Source organism: Scyliorhinus canicula, chromosome 12 (genome assembly GCF_902713615.1).
Source record: "Scyliorhinus canicula chromosome 12, sScyCan1.1, whole genome shotgun sequence".
Taxonomy (NCBI): Eukaryota; Metazoa; Chordata; class Chondrichthyes; order Carcharhiniformes; family Scyliorhinidae; genus Scyliorhinus; species Scyliorhinus canicula.
The window spans coordinates 148,937,818-148,953,965 of NC_052157.1; the positions used below are offsets into that span (position 1 = coordinate 148,937,818).

At 46.4% G+C, this 16,148-nt stretch overlaps 1 protein-coding gene across 1 annotated transcript in view; it reads left to right on the forward strand.

Annotated features, from left to right (window-relative positions):
• Positions 1 to 3,493: 3,493 nt before the first annotated feature.
• mnta (MAX network transcriptional repressor a) overlaps positions 3,494 to 16,148 on the forward strand; it is a 145,271-nt gene continuing 132,616 nt past the window's right edge. The window contains exon 1 of the mRNA XM_038814476.1: positions 3,494 to 3,775. Coding sequence (XP_038670404.1) covers positions 3,706 to 3,775 — 70 coding nt within the window. The 5' untranslated portion in view covers positions 3,494 to 3,705. The remainder of the gene's footprint in view (positions 3,776 to 16,148) is intronic.

Consider the following 16,148-nt stretch of genomic DNA (forward strand, 5'->3'; position numbering starts at 1 on the left):
GAAGGAGGCCATTCAGCCCATTGAGTCTGCACCGACCCACTTAAGCTATAACCTCCACCCTATCTCTGTAACCCAATATCCCACCTAATCTTCTTTGGTTACTAAGGGCAATTTATCATGGCCAATCCACCTAACCACGTCTTTGGACTGTGGGAGGAAACCAGAGCACCCGGAGGAAACCCACGCAGACACGAGGAGAATTTGCAGACTCCACACAGACAGTGACCCAACGGGGAATCGAACCTGGGACCCTGGTGCTGTGAAGCCACAGTGCTAGCCACTTGTGCTACCGTGCTGTCACGTCTGCATTTCAACTGTCAGGGACGCACCCATTCCGCTACTTCCAGCTGCGCAATTGTATCCAGAAGGCCTGTCTGACATTTCCTTTTGCCCTGCAACCTACCCTGCCTAGCCGATTCCTAATGCTGGCAGGGTCTGAGGGGGGAACATTTCAAATATCTATGGGCAGATCTTGTCAATGGAGGAAGCTTTGCTGAACCGGGTGAGAGTAAAGTTGGTTGGGGGGGGGAGGGGGGGAAGAGAGAAGATGGGCTTGGTCCTCTCCTGCACATGGCTTAGCCTGCCTCAGCTCAAGGTTGTACATAGAGCTCACCCAACCAAGGCAAGGGCGAGTGGGTTTTTCACGGGAGTGGAGGACAAATGTGAGCAGTGATCTCGGGGGCCCGCTCACCACACCATGTTCTGGGCATGTCCTTGGATTGTAATCTTTTGCGATGAAAGGGGAAATGCTGGAAAATCTCAGTAAGTCTGGCAGCATCTGTAGGGAGAGAAAAGAGCTAACGTTTCGAGTTCAATTACTCTTTGTCAAAGCTAACAGACAGAGAGAGTGGGAAATATTTATACTGTGGAGTGAGAATGAAAGATGAGTCATAGCCACAGAAACCCAGGTGCTAATGGCCACAGATACCAAGGGGAAAGAGTGCTAATGGCAGTCCCCAGAGAGGACAAAATATGTGAAAGGTCAAACAGCACGGAAACTAACATAAGTGGCATCGTCGGAGCAAATGCGAGGGTGGCGAAGGAGTTGAGAGGAAGGGATGGAGTCCTTACAGGGTGTAGGGTGTGAAGAGCTGTCGTCCAGATAGCTGTGGGAGTCAGTGGGCTTGTAGTGGATATTAGTGGATAGTCTATTGCCGGAAATGGAGACAGAAAGATCAAGGAAAGGAAGGGAAGTGTCTGAGATTGTCCACGTGAAAGTGATGGAGGAGTGGAAACTGGAAGCAGTTTAAACTGTAATCTTTTGGGTCTCCTTTCTTTGACACCATGTCAGCGATTCTCAGTGTGGATCTGGAGCCTTGTCCAGATCCATTTGGTGGCCATTTTCTGGGTGTCGGGCTTGCAGACCTGGGTGAAGGTGGATATTCTGGCCTTTGCCTCGCTGATAGCCCGGAGGCCGGTTCTGCTGGGGTGGAGATTCTCGACTCTGCCCAGTGCCTCAGCATGGTTGTGTGACCTTGTGGAGTTTCTACATCAGGAAAAGGTCAAATGCACCGTTAGAGGGTGGGTGTAGGGATTGTACCTGAGAGGCCAGCCATTCATTTCCTACTTTAAGGAACCAGTCATCATCAGCTGTTTGGAAGGGTGTAGTTAGTACTGTTGTGGAAAGATTATGCGATAGGTTATATTAGTCTTGTTATTTTCTGTGTGCTTGTCATATTAAACTGTGCAACATCAGCTGTGTTATTGATATTGATGTCTTGTTTGTTATAAATGAAAATTTTCAGTAAAAATATTTAAAAAAAGAATCATACAACAACTGGAGATGATTTGGCCAAACGCGCATGCTGGCTTTATGAATGTAGTTATCCATGAATCACATTTCAGCGTGCTCATTCCCCATTGCCCAGTAGGCCTACTTACGAATTCAGGATGACTCAGTCATCCGCTGGCTGCTGTGTAACCCTACCCTAAACATGACCCAACACCTTCAGCTCAACTCTGGCACATCATTGACAAATGAATGAGCAGAACCAGGGGGCAGCAGTGAATCATGGGGCTGAGATGAAGTTTCAGTTGTAAGGTTTAGATTTAAAAGGGGAAGGCGGGATTGTGTGTTTTTTTGTTGCAGAACTGTTAGTTGCGATTAAAGATTACTGTTGTCAGCATTTCACTCGGCCGCGGGGGGGGGGGGGACATTTTCAGATTTGGTAATTCTGGATTTATTTGTGAAAGGAGAAAAAAATAATCCCCCAAATGTATTTGGATTTCCTCGAGACGAACAATATCCGCTGTGTGAAATCTATAAATATGTATCCAAAATTTTAATACACCACCAGAGCTGACAATGAAGTTTATAATAAATGGATCAAGCATAACTTTAGTGCGAACGTGCCTTTCAGCTGATTCCGTTAATCCTCTTTCTAGACCTCCTTCTGCGCCCAAGGGGTTAAGGATATGAAGTTTGTGACGTCTAGTTGTCGAGGTTTAAAAACCAGCCCCCCTCCCCTCCCCTCCCCGTGCCGATAATGTATCTGATGCTCATTCTGATGAATAAATGGTGATCTTTATCACTGGATCAGGGGGTCGTTCGGGACCGGGTGGAAACTGGCACAGTCATTCCACAAGTCGACCTGTAATTGACCATGGCTCGATTCCAGGGTGAGACCCCGCCTTTAAATATCACGCGTTGAGTTTGATCCAAGCTCCGCCTTCACCACGTTGTTCCTCGGCTGTTTTGTCAAACACGACTTTGCACTCTTCCGCATCCTTTGCCTCTCGATACCACACCCTGCCAAGCCCGAACCTCCACCATTTTGTACTTTACTAAACACCCCCCCCAAAAAAAAACAAAGGGGGGGGGGGGCGCAAAGCAGCCCTGGCAGGAATCCACTGCTGTTGATTACCAGTCAAGTAACGTGTCCACGTTACAGACAGAACACGATTCAAAAGGCAAGCGCTACCAGTCGTCAAGGGCTCTCCTACGGTGAGCAACCGACAAGCAAGTGATCCTCAACAGGATCGGCTGTAGCACACACATACACACAAATACAGTTTCCAATAACCTCGGCCGTTGCTTTATTTTAATGAAACCTGCCACGGCTTAAGGTCCATGTGAAAATACTACCGTTCAGCTTACTCCGGCGCGATTGGTGTGTGTGTCGGGGCGGACCAGATGAGATGTAAATGAGCAGCACGGTGCGTGCCGTGCTGGTTGTTTGGAAACACTGGTGAATTTCCCAGTGTGTCAATCGGATACATTGCAGCCTCCGGATTGTTACTTAACGTTCCATATTGGAACGCGGCGCTTCCGCAATGGGACCCAGCCCGACCCAGTGAAGGAAGAGCAGACTCCGGCCATCCACACAAGTGGCTTTTTTTGAAAAGGCATCTTTCCGCTTCACTGCCGAGATCTGGGACGCAGTTTGCGGCGGACTGCTAGTGGGCAGTGTTACCGCTTGTTGTGATTACTGGATTTTTTTTGGGGGCTGTATACTGCGCCATCTTGAGACATTCCCCCCCCCCCCCCCTTCTCCTCCTCCCCTCCCCCTTTTCCCTCCCTCCCTCATCTGGAAGATCCGGGGGGGTCTAAAGGATATTTCGCTTGCTCTTCGATCCGGTCTCCTGGGCCTGTACAAGGCGACCAAATTAAAACTTAACCCCCCCTTCCCATCTCCTCTCTGCTCCCCAACCACACACAAAAAAGAAAATCGCCCAGTTTTTTCCAAGTGATTGATAGGATCGAGCATGAGTATCGAAACACTGCTGGAAGCTGCAATGTTTTTGGAATTGCAAGCGCAACAACAGAAAACACGTGGTAAGAGAACGCATGGATGTAACATTCTGTCTCTCTGTGACCAATGCGGATGCCTGCCTGCCTTTTCCTTGCTGTGGCCGGCTGGGCTTTGCAGAAAATCCGTGTAGCCTTTCATTTATTCACATGATCCTCTTTTAGAGTGTTGCACTTTTGAATGTTACATTGTATTGTTACAATGTGATGGTAGCACTAGACATTGCAATAATGTTTGTGGCAGGAACGTGATTATTTCATCCCGATTTCTTAAAAGATAATTTTGCACGAAATGCAGTTTTTCCTCCCGGTAAAATAGGGTCAAAGAGGTTGGGATCATTTCCCAGTTGGCACCAAGGGTTCGGATGTAACTGACGGGGGGGTTATTTTTTTTTCCTTTTCTGTTGGAAACCACACATTTGTAATAAAAGTTGACACGTGGAGACGATCCAGTGTTGGATAACGCCATCAGATTACAGTGCAGCAAAAACAAAACCGCCGAGTGCACTGGTGTGTGTGTGTGATTTAAGGAATTTTTCCATGGGCAGGGCGGAGGCAGACGTGCAAAATACTGTAGTCTGTTTGCATCATGACGTGTCGTGGCATGGGGTCGAGGTGTCATATGATACCCGGTGGTTCCGCTTTTTCTCTCTCCTCTCCTTCCCACCCCCTTTCCCCCAAATGTTTATCCGTCGCCGCGATTTTTGTGAATCCCACAGCTTTTTGATGGCTGGAACACCGTCAAGTGACGGAGGAGGCAGGGAGTTGTGCCGGGCTGCTGGCATCTCCCCAGCTCCTTCCCCACGAGCTATTGTTAATAATAGTATCAGTGTATTTTGCTGTGGGTGACGTGCTGGCTCCTCCCTCACCACCACCACGTGCGCCGGGACAAGCCTGCCTCTTGTACATTTCAGACCCACTTGTTGTTGGGAAACTGCCCCAGTTATGTTAGAGGGGGAGATAGATGTGTTTCCACTGCTCAGTTGTCGATTGCTTGGAGCACTCTCTCTCTCTCCTGCTAATTTACAGTATTCAAATGTCCCTATTTTGCTTTTCCTTTTAAATTCCGCTGTCACACGGTCACATTCCTGCTGGCCATGGGGCGATGATGGGACGCGGCCGTGTTGGGCAGCCTGGCGATGTAATTACCCGCCCCGCCGTGAAATCAACCTGGCCGCTGAAATCAACTTGGACGAGAGTGTGGGTGGTACTTAAAATACCTTTTCAAAAATGCTGAAAGATCATTGATACTTTCCCTTTTTTAAGGGGGGATTAAACATTCCCTTTTTTAAGGGGGGGGGGGGGATTAAACATTCCCTTTTTTAAAGGGAAGAGTCAAACCACACATTTATTTGACTTATCGTGGACTCGGATTTTATCTCCACCTCCGCTGCAGTGAGATCTTGAGCCCAGTTTTGTGTTTCTAAACTGGTTTATGGTTTTGCCACACCCCTAGGGAATAGAGGATTTCCCTCTTCTTCAGACACCAAATTCACAACTTGAGTTTGGCAGCCTCGTCTTGCTGGTTAAGAATCATAGAATTCCTAGAGTACAGAAGGAGACCATTCGGCCCATTGGGTCTACACCAATCCTCTGAAAGAGCACCCTACCTAGACCCACTCCCCACCCTATCTGTGTAACCCTATCTAACCGTTAGACACAAAGTGGCAATTTAGCGTGACCAATCCCCCACTTCTTTGGACTGTGGGAGGAAACCGAAGCACCCGGAGGAAACCCACGCAGACAGGGAGAATGTACAAACTTCACACACCCAAGGCCGGAATTGTATCTGGTTCCCTGGTGCTGTGAGGCAGCAGTGCTAGCCAATGTACCAACCTGTCGTCCTTTTCTTTTACATAATATGGACGTGTTTGACACTGGTTTATATTGTTACAAATTTTGGTTCTAAACGTTGGGGGCAGCACGGTAGCATAGTGGTTAGCACCGTTGCTTCACAGCTCCAGGGTCCCAAGTTCGATTCCTGGCTTGGGTCACTGTCTGTGTGGAGTCTGCACGTTCTCCCTGTGTCTGCGTGGGTTTCCTCCGGGTGGTCTGGTTTCCTCCCACAGTCCAAAGATGTGCGGGTTAGGTGGACTGGCAATGCTAAATTGCCCTTAGTGCCCAAAAAGGTTAATTGAGGTTACTGGGTTAAGGGGGATGGGATGGAGGAGGTATGTGCTTAAGATGGGTGCTCTTTCCAGTGCAGGCTCGATGGGCCGAAGAGGTGGTTTAGCACAGTGGGCTAAATAGCTGACTTGTAATGCAGAACAAGGCAGCAGCGCGGGTTCAATTAACGTACCGGTCTCCCCGAACAGGCGCTGGAATATGGCGACTAGGGGCTTTTCACAGTACATCATTGAAGCCTACTTGTGACAATAATTATTATTATTCAACGATTATTATTCTGCACTGTAAATTCTATGATTGGATACTGGTGACAGCTGGAAGAACTGGCCAGGTGGGATTTATTGAGTCCATTATAAGGGAGTTGATCAAACAGACACTGCCGTTAATGATATGCACCTTTAGACTACAGGAGAACAGCCAGAGCAGCCTTGTGGCTCTCCCTTTTTCTGTCAGCTGCACTCATTGATGTAAACAAATTGTAGATCAGAGAGCTGACAACATTAAAGACCCATCAAAACCTGGGCCAATGGATGTCTTTTGGAAACTAAGGCTGTCAGTGAGATAAATATGAGGAGATTATACACATCGATGCAATAAGATCATGCAATCTTGACAACTACACTTGCCCACTCTGTCCTCCCCTTTCGTGTCCTCCGAGTTCAAATATCCATAGATCTCAGCTGTGAATACTCAACAACTGATCCTCTCCAGCCCTCTGGAGTGGAGAAGCCAAAGATTCACAGTCATAGAAACTTTTCCTCATCACAGTTGCAAATGGTTGACCGCTTATCCTGCGACTATGTCTCCGAGTTCTGGACTGTCCAATCAAGAAACAGCCTGTCAGCTTCTACCCTGTCAATTCCTTTCAAAATGTTATATGCTGGGGTGGCACGGTGGCACAGTGGTTAGCACTGCTGCCCCATGGTGCCAAGGACCCAGGTTCGATTCCGGCCCAGGGTCACTGTCCGCGTGGAGTTTGCACATTCTCCCTGTGTCTGTGTGGGTTTCGCCTCCACAACCCAAAGAGGTGCCGGATAGGTGGATTGGCCATGCTAAATTGCCCCATCATTGGGAAATAATAATTGGGTACTCTAAATTTATATTTAAAAAATGTTATATGCTGCAATTAAATCATCTTGCATTCTTAAGTCCTGGAGGATTTGGCTCATTCCCCTCAATGTCTCACAGGACAACTCTCTGATTGCAGGGATTAATCTCGTGAACTTTCACTGTACCCCCTCCCCAGGCAAGTGTACCATTCCTGAGGTATGAAGACTGTGCACAGTACGGCAGGTGTGAACTCACCAATACCGGAGTACAGTTGCAACAAGACTTCCTTTTTCTTGTACTCCAGCCCCCCAATGCCATTTGCTTTGTATATTAGCTTGCCGTATCTGTATTTAACTTTCTTAGATTCTTGTGCAAGGACACTTTAACCTCTCTCAACACTGACATTTAATAGTACTTCACCAATTAAAATTCAATTTCTATCGAAGTGATACCTTCCAGGATCCTCATAGAAATCTTTCTTCCCACAACGCATATTTTAAGCAAGTTTAAAAACACTTTGAATACACGGTCTTTCCAGGGACCATGACCTCTGTACATTTACTATTATTTTGTCTCCTGATTGTCAGAGGAATGCAACTGGTCAGCGCACATTTGCTGCAATGGGGGCCCTAATCTGGGAGTTGATCCTCGGATGCACGTTTCTGTCGGTTGATTCACTGTAGAAATTTTAATTTTTCAGGGGCGCACGGTAGTGCAGTGGTTAGCACTGCTGCCTCATGGCACGGGCCACTGTCCATGTGGAGTTTCCACGTTCTCCCTGTGTCTCACCCCCACAACCCAAAGATGTGCAGGGTAGGTGGATTGGCCGTGCCGTCCTAAAATATTTCCCAATTAAGGAGCAGTTTAGCTCCTCAATTGGGAAAAACTTTAGGCCAGCATGGTGGCACAGCGGTTAGCACTGCTGCTTCACGGCACTGGGGACCCGGGTTCAGTCCTGGCCCTGGATCACTGTCCGTGTGGAACTTGCACATTCACCCGGTGTCTGCATGGGTCTCAGCCCCCACAACCTAAAAGGACGTGCAGGGTAGGTAAATTGGCCACGCTAAATTGCTCCTTAATTGGAAAAAGAAAATTAGATACTCTAAATTTATAAAAAGAAATTGAGAATTTTTTTTAAAAAGAGGTTTCATTATTCTTTGGGAGCAGAAGAAAGAAATATGTGCCATGTTTGACTGCATTGCTCTGGTTGTAAAGGCACCTTGTACTGATTTCACATTTTGCGGCGTGCACCTTCAAAGTATCCTTCCTGCAATAATATCCTTGCCGCGTACAAATTAAAAACAAACGCTCAACCAAAAAAACAAGGTTTTTGCATAAAGAGGACAGAGAACATTACAGTACGGGAACAGACCCTTTAGCCCACCAAACCTGTGCCCACCAAGCCTGTGCCGATCCAGATTCCTTATTTAGACCTACTACTTATTGCCCAAATAATCTGTATCCCTCCATTCCCCGCCTGTTCATGTATTTATCAAGATGCATCTTAAACATTGTTATCATGTCTGCCTCCACTGGCAGTGCATTCCAGGCACCCACTACCCTCTGCATGAAAAACTTTCCCCGCACATCTCCTCTAAACTTTCCCCTTCTCATCTTGAACATGTGCCCCCTTGTCATTGAGTCTTCCACTCTGGGGGAGGAGAAAGCTTCTGACTATTCACCCTGTCTACACCTCTCGTAATTTTGTAGATCTCAATCAGGTCTCCCCTCAGCTCCCGTCTTTCCAATGAAAACAATCAGAGTTTATCCAACCTCTCCTCATAGCTAATATGCTCCAGACCAGGCAACATCCTGGTAAACCTCTTCAGTACCCTCTCCAAAGCGTCCATGTCCTTCTGGTAGTGTGGCGACCAGAACTGCACGCAATATTCCAAATGTGGCCTAATTAAAGTTTTATACAACTGTAACATAACCTGCCAACTCTTGTACTCAGTACCGTGGCTGATGAAGGCAGCATGCCGCATGCCTTCTTGACCACCTTATCCACCTGCATTGCCACTATCATGGAACTATGGACCTGAACACCCAGATCCCTCTGTATCTCAATGCTCCTAAGGGTTCTGCCATTTATTGTATAATTCACACCTGAGTTTGATTTACCAAAATGCATCTGTCGCGTTTGTCCGGATAGAACTCCATCTGCCATTTCTCTGCCCAACTCTCCAATCTATCTATATTCTGCTGTATTCTCTGACAGTCCCCTTCACTATTTGCAACTCCACCTATCTTAGTGTCATCTGCAAACTTGCTAATCAGACCATCCACATTTTCCTCCAGATCATTTATATATATATATATATTACAGACGACAGTACTTGATGGATAAATTTACCTTACAGGAAAGCAGACTGGGAAATCCTCTCATTCTATTCCAACAGTTTATAATCTCAGCTGCCTGGAGACAAATAGCTTTTACCTTTCACTTAGGCAGAGGGGAAGAATCAATCCTGCTCTCCTCATTGTCCAGCCACCTCTGCTGGGAAGTGTAGATGTTCATTGGGAATAGGATGGGGCTTGGATCTGATTTCCTTCACAACCTCAATGAAGCAGTCTGTGCAATTTGCGGTCTGAATGACAGCTATTTGGGGTGGCACAGTGGTTAGCACTGTTGCTTCACAGCGCCTGGTTCCTGGGTTCAATTTCCGGCTTGGGTCACTGTCTGTGTGGAGTCTGCACGATCTCCCCGTGTCTGCGTGGGTTTCCTCCGGGTGCTCCGGTTTCCTCCCACAAGTCCTGAAAGACGTGCTTGTTGGGTGAATTGGACATTCTGAATCCTCCCTCTGTGTACCCGAACAGGCGCTGGAGTGTGGCGACCAGGGGATTTTCACAGTAACTTATTTGCACTGTTAATGTAAGCCTACTTGCGACACCAATAAAGATTATTACAATACCCAAAGGTTTCTCTGGCATTTGCTGAATCGTAAACCAGGTCAGACTTGGGGACCAAAAGGCTAAGGGGGGAAAAAATTATGAGGGGAGGGAAAGGAACAGAATTTTTTCTTCAGTGCTCCTGAAGCACGTCAGGTACCCAGTGTCGGTGTGTATGCTGTGACTGCCAAGGCTAACCTGAAGAGAATGTAGAAAACTGCTCAAAGTTATAATGGCGAGGCACCATTATAGACGGAGTAGTGTCAGCAGATTAAGGACCCTTCCCTGGCACTGGATATAGGCACAACGTCACGGATATAAAGCACAAAATCCTTGAAATACTACACTTGCCTCCTGTTGAGTGGGTGATGACTGTGCCAGAAACAAAGTTACTCATTCACTTCCATAAAATATTGCCAGACTAATTTGTGAATTAAGTTCTGTAAGAATTCCAACTTGCAGTGTTACCAACATATTCTGGGGAGATTTGCTATGCTCTCAGTTACTGAGATGCAGAGCACGGTCCAACACGTATGCATCAATTGCTTGAGTATTTGGGGCAGTAATATTCAAATAGTCAAGGGACAGAAAATGCTGATCGTACTTAGCACGTCGAGCAGCATCTGCGGAGAGGGAAAGACAAAATTAACGGTTCGGGTCGATGGTTTGACAGCACTTTGTGATTTTGGTCTGTCGGATCAGTAATTGATGAATGCTAAGGTTGCCTATGCCTGTGCTCCCATTGAAGAAACAAACAGCGTGTGTCGTGTGCGTGTTGTAGGTGTTCAGCAAGCTGCCTTTACTAAGCAGTAAAACATACGTTTGTGCCTGTAATTCTCTGTGTTTTGTGTGCCGTTTTGGTGGAGAGAATATATATGAAGGCAAGAGTGAAACAGGAAAATAGGGAATAGAGAATTCACTTGCCTATTTTCCTCTCACTCTCAACCCAAAGGCGTTATTATTCACCTCTTTTGTGTCTGGTTACAAAGCAATGTCGGCACGGCCTGTAGCAAAATCCTTTTACCTGAGCGTGATTTGCACAGGGGAATCCTGTGTGGCGTGAAGCAAGAGTGGAGAAAATATTTTCTCTGACAAAAGACCTGCAAGAATGCAGTTTGAAAGGAAAGCGATTAGCTTTAGCTATGCTGACCAGACATTGAAAGGGAAAAAATATATAGGCTTGAGGCATTGTTTTGAAGTCAAAATTACTTTTCATTAAAATAAAAACCCAGTGTATTGTTTATATATTTTTTAATTTTAAAAATAAATTTAGAGTACCCAATTAATTTTTTTCCCCCAATTAAGGGGCAATTTAGCATGGCCAATCCACCTACCCTGCACATCTTTGGGTTGTGGGGGTGAAACCCACGCAGACACGGGGAGAATGTGCAAACTCCGCACGAACAGTGATCCAGAGCCGGGATCGAACCTGGGACCTCGGCGCCGTGAGGCAGCAGGGCTAACCCACTGTGCCACCGTGCTGCCCTTATTGTATATTTTTAATGTTAGAAAAAGGAATTGTACTTTGCGTGTAGTGTACATGATGTGATTTAAAATGTCCTGCACTGCATGACGTTCTGTATTGCAGAGCCTCAGTCCATAGCCTGTTCTTCATTCTAAAATGCTGTACAGTGCAGCAGTCTATGAATCTCTTACTTTTGAATGCAGTGCTATTGTTGACAACACTCATGAAGAATAAGCTGGAAATGGTAGCGCAGCTGGTTGTAATGTTGTTAGTGTTTGTGATTATACCTTCCAGTGTGTTTGTGTTGAAATATTGTATAGGAAGATAGCTCAGGAGTTTTACTTCCTGTATTTTTCCTCGATAAAACATGTTAATATTTAATCGTTCAATTATTTTTTAAAAAGTGTTTTAAAAAAAAATCCTCTCTTCCACATTCCCTTTTTCCCCTCGTTTAGGTACACATTGCTTGGAGCAAAAGCATGGTTGGGTAGGAATCTGTTCCCCTATTCCCCCCCCCCCCCCCCCCCCCCCAACCCCCAGCTGCATTTCTGGTGGGGGGGGGGGGGGAAATATTAAGGCTTTAGGGTCAGCTCAATGTGTACCTCTTTGCAATCTGTTTATTGAATTAATTTATATGTTTCAGGGAAAACTAGGAGTTGCATAGGGCCTTTGTAGAAACCCAGAAGTTTGAGGAAAATGAATGCCGAATCCAAGGGGATACCGGAAGGAATGACCGAAAACTTCCAAGGCCTAGGCGGGAGATGGCACGCACAGTTGCCAGTGGCAGAATGAAGGGACGGGCACTTGACCAGGTGCTGGGGTCCGAGGAGCAGAAAGTTTATTCAGAAGGAGGATGGGGATTAGGGGGCTGGAGGAGGGTACAGAGATAATGGTGTTGCAGCTCTGTAGGGCTACCCGAACAGGTGCCAGTGCGTGGCAACTAGGGGATTTTCCTCCGTAACTACATTGCAGTGTTAATGTAAGCCTACTTGTGACAATAATAAAGATTATTATGATTTAAAGAGGGATGGAGGGAACCAACATTTATATTTTATATCAGCAACGAGAAAAGGCGACTTCCGACCCCCCCCCCCCCCCCCCCCCAAATTCTGATAACTATGGAGTAGAGTTGGGAATGTTTTCCAGAAAGAATAAGTTATTTTTTAATTAAGGGGCAATTTAGCCTGGCCAATCCACCAAACCACATTGTTTTGGATTGTGGGGGTGGGACCCATGCAGACTCAGGGAGAATGTGCAAACTCCACACAGACAGTGACCCAGAGACTGGTTCGAACTCAGGTCCTCGGTGCCTTGAGGCAGCAGTGCTAGCCACCGTGCCACCCTAGAAATGATTTGTTCCTAAACTTAATTTAGCTAGGAGTGTATTAACTAGCAGAAAGTATCTATGACCTCATTCCTCATGGTCTTTTCGTGGTTTTGAGTCCTTTATTGAACAAAGTTTACTGGGAGCGCAGCCTGGGAGGTTACAACTGAGTTGAAATTCCTTGTAGAATGCAGTTTTAATCTATCATTACTTGTCATATATTTGGTGCATTTACAGGCTATTGGGAAGCATATTTCTTGTATCTTGGGCTGCGAGTAACATTTAGCCAAAGCATTGCTGAACAAAGATAAGACCGTATAAAAAGATGACAATGCTCTGCTTTATAGCGCAGTTGGAGTTGTTTTGATGGTGACATTTTTATTCTGTGAAACCATCAAAGGCAAGTCTTGGACCTGCAATTGTTTGGCTATCATCACACTTTGCATTGAAGTCAGATGTTTTCCGAGTTAGACCATGTGGCGAGTGTGGCCCACTTGGGGGAAAAATGCAATGTATGTCATGGAACCCAGCCATTTGAATCAAAGAGGATCCAGGCAGGGGAAAAATGACCCAGGGACCATGCTCCTGATTACTATCTGGTGATGGAAAGCGTGTGTCTGTGTCTCCACAGTTGACTGTCCTGCTCGCTGTCTGTGGTGGCCATCTACATGAGACATTGCAATGAAACACATTTCACACAGCTCAGTGCTTTCTGGAGGGAAGAATGCTAAAAAAACACAGTGAACAAATCTTGTCACCTGGTGTTGAGAAAGCTGGTCGCAATCGGGGATAATAGGGATGCTCGTCTTGGCTTCACTGGGATATGATAGATTAGCTATGATTCCTGATCATTTTGGCTATCCACCTACCCCTACTGGGAAAATCTATGTGCCTATATGTGAAAGGACCAGGTTCATCTGTAATAGCAAATTACTGAGGATGCAGTAATTTCCACCTATCGCTGGCCCTCTCAGCCCCACTGCTCCCCCCCCCACCCGCCCCCCACACACAGTATAGAAACCATCCTACTTCCAATTATCTCTAGCTTTGACAAAGAATCATCCAGACTCAAAATGTTACCTCCGTTCTCTCTCTCTCTCACTCACACTCATTCATTCACACTCAATCTCCCTCTCTCTTCCGCCCACCCCCGTCCTATTAGGGGGACCCCTAATTTTCAAACAGTGCACCTTCAGAGAGAAAGACTGATACATTAATCTGCCTTTTCACTTTCCTGCTGTTGACTGAACAGCTGTAATTAGCATTTTTTACTTTGTTTCTCTGCGATAAGTTTTGAGGCTTGTATAGGAGTTGTAGGTGGTCTCGACTGGTAGCTGTGGATACGCAAGAGAAGATTGGGCCTCGCTTGGAGAAGTGCTGGAAGTGTGGATAAATGGTTGGAGTGAGAACCGGAAAGCTTTGAACAAAATTCTTACCGGGCTTGACCGGATAAATGAAAGTAGGGTGTTTGCCCTGGCTGGGCAGAGGGCCTAAAGAGGCAGGCAATTTAGGACTGAGATGAGGGTGGATTTCTTCTCTGCGGGTTGAGAGCCGATGGAATCGTCTACCCCAGAGGGTTGTGGAGGCTTGCAGTTTCTGAGCACGTTCAAGTCAGAGATTGATATATTTCTAGTTAGTAAAGACATGAAGGGATATCTGGATCGTGTGGGAAAGGATGTTGAGGTGGAAGATCACCCATGATCTAGTTCAGTGTTTTTCGCCTGGGACCCATTTTTACCAACCGGCCTACTTCGCGATCCACGCCGGCCGACCTTCGTGGCCCACCATTTTCTCTTACCTTTAATGCGAGAGATGAACCTGGGCTTATAGTCTGTAGTCTAGAGTAGTGAAGAATGAGAAATGACTTCATTGAAACAGGCATTATTCTCTCGGGGCTCTGCAGAGCAGATGCAGAATGTATGGTTTCCTCAGATGGGTGGTTTACAGCCTGGGGATGTAGTCTGCAAAATTACAATGCGACGATTTTAGACATCGATGAGGAGGAATTACTTAACTCAAAGTATTGTGAATCTTTTTAAACTCTAAAATTCACTAGCAAAGAGAGTTCTGCTGGCTCAGCCATTGAGCATATTCAAGACAGATGCAGGAAGACTGAGCTGAATTTTAAAAAACCTTCTCCTGGGTCAGCGCGCTGACGTCAGGAGGAGATGGTGTTTCTCTCTGGGCTCTGGGCATGTGCATTGATAAGCGGGCACCCATGTGCAGCGCACCTGTATTTTTGAAGTTGGTCACGGCCGTCATTAAAAAATTTTTTTTAAGAGTACCCCATTATTTTTTTCCCCCCAATTATGGGGCAATTTAGCGTGCCCAATCCAGCTAACCTGCACACCTTTGGGTTGTGGGGGTGAAACCCACGCAGACACGGGGAGAATGTGCAAACTCCATATGGACAGTGTCTCAGGGCCGGGATTTGAACCCCGGGTCCTCAGCGCCGCAGTCCAAGTGCTATCCACTGCGCCACATGCTGCCCTGCGGCCTCTCGCAACAAGCATTTTTAGAAGCCGACTGCTGCGGCCGTTATGCCCGAGTTCCCGTGATCGGGATGGATGGCTCCACGACCCTCCTGACACCCGCCCCTGACCCACTGCGGGTCGCGACCCCCACTTTGAAAATGCCTGATCTAGTTGATTGGCAGAGCAGGCTCAAAGGGCTGAATGGTCTACGCCTGCTCCAATATTCCTATTTCCAGTGAAGGGGGGAGGTCATCGGGGATTGGGTTTCAGGGCCATGGTTGGTGCATTGTAGAGGGAATTTTACTCGATATTTACCCTGGGAACAGGAAGGGGCAGCTGCCAGTTCACAAAGCAGAAATGTGAAAGGGATTCCTCTTCTCCATAGAGATTCCACTCGTCCTGATTGGCCAAAATATATAAATAGACTGATCCTATCACCAACACCTGGATGGATATTGGTAATGGAGACTGTGATGCTCTTGTTTCACCTGTCTGAATAAATGACAAACATCAAAAATGTGACTAAAACAACTAACTAATGTAAGTTGTTTGAGAGACTTTCTGATTCTTCCCCCCCCCCCCCCTTTCAGCAGCCTATTGCTATGTGACCTGTATGTGTGATGGATGTTCTGTGGAATGTCAGTAGTTCTGCCACATGGAAAAATAGAGCCATTCCAGTTAGCTTTGTGCAAATGTTTTCTTCAGAGATAGAACGTGACTAATGACAGTGGGTGTAAGGCTGGGTCTGTCTGAAATGCTGATTTATATTACGCATTTCTTGTATCCCGTGTACAACCACCAGATTTCACCGACATTTGAAAGTGCCAGGGGTATGTATAAAGGAGAAAGGCAATCATTTCACATTGACATGGATCTGGGAATTTACGAGCACCTACCAAAATGCAAACTTTCCTCACTGACAGCAGCTGACCTCTTAAACACCCCAGCTTGTGCTACTTTCAATAATTAAATTCTCTTGTGGCCTGAAGCAGACAGGCCACATTTAAACACAGCTTTATCATAGCAGCTCAATGATACGTCTACAATGACGTGTCTACCTATAATGACACT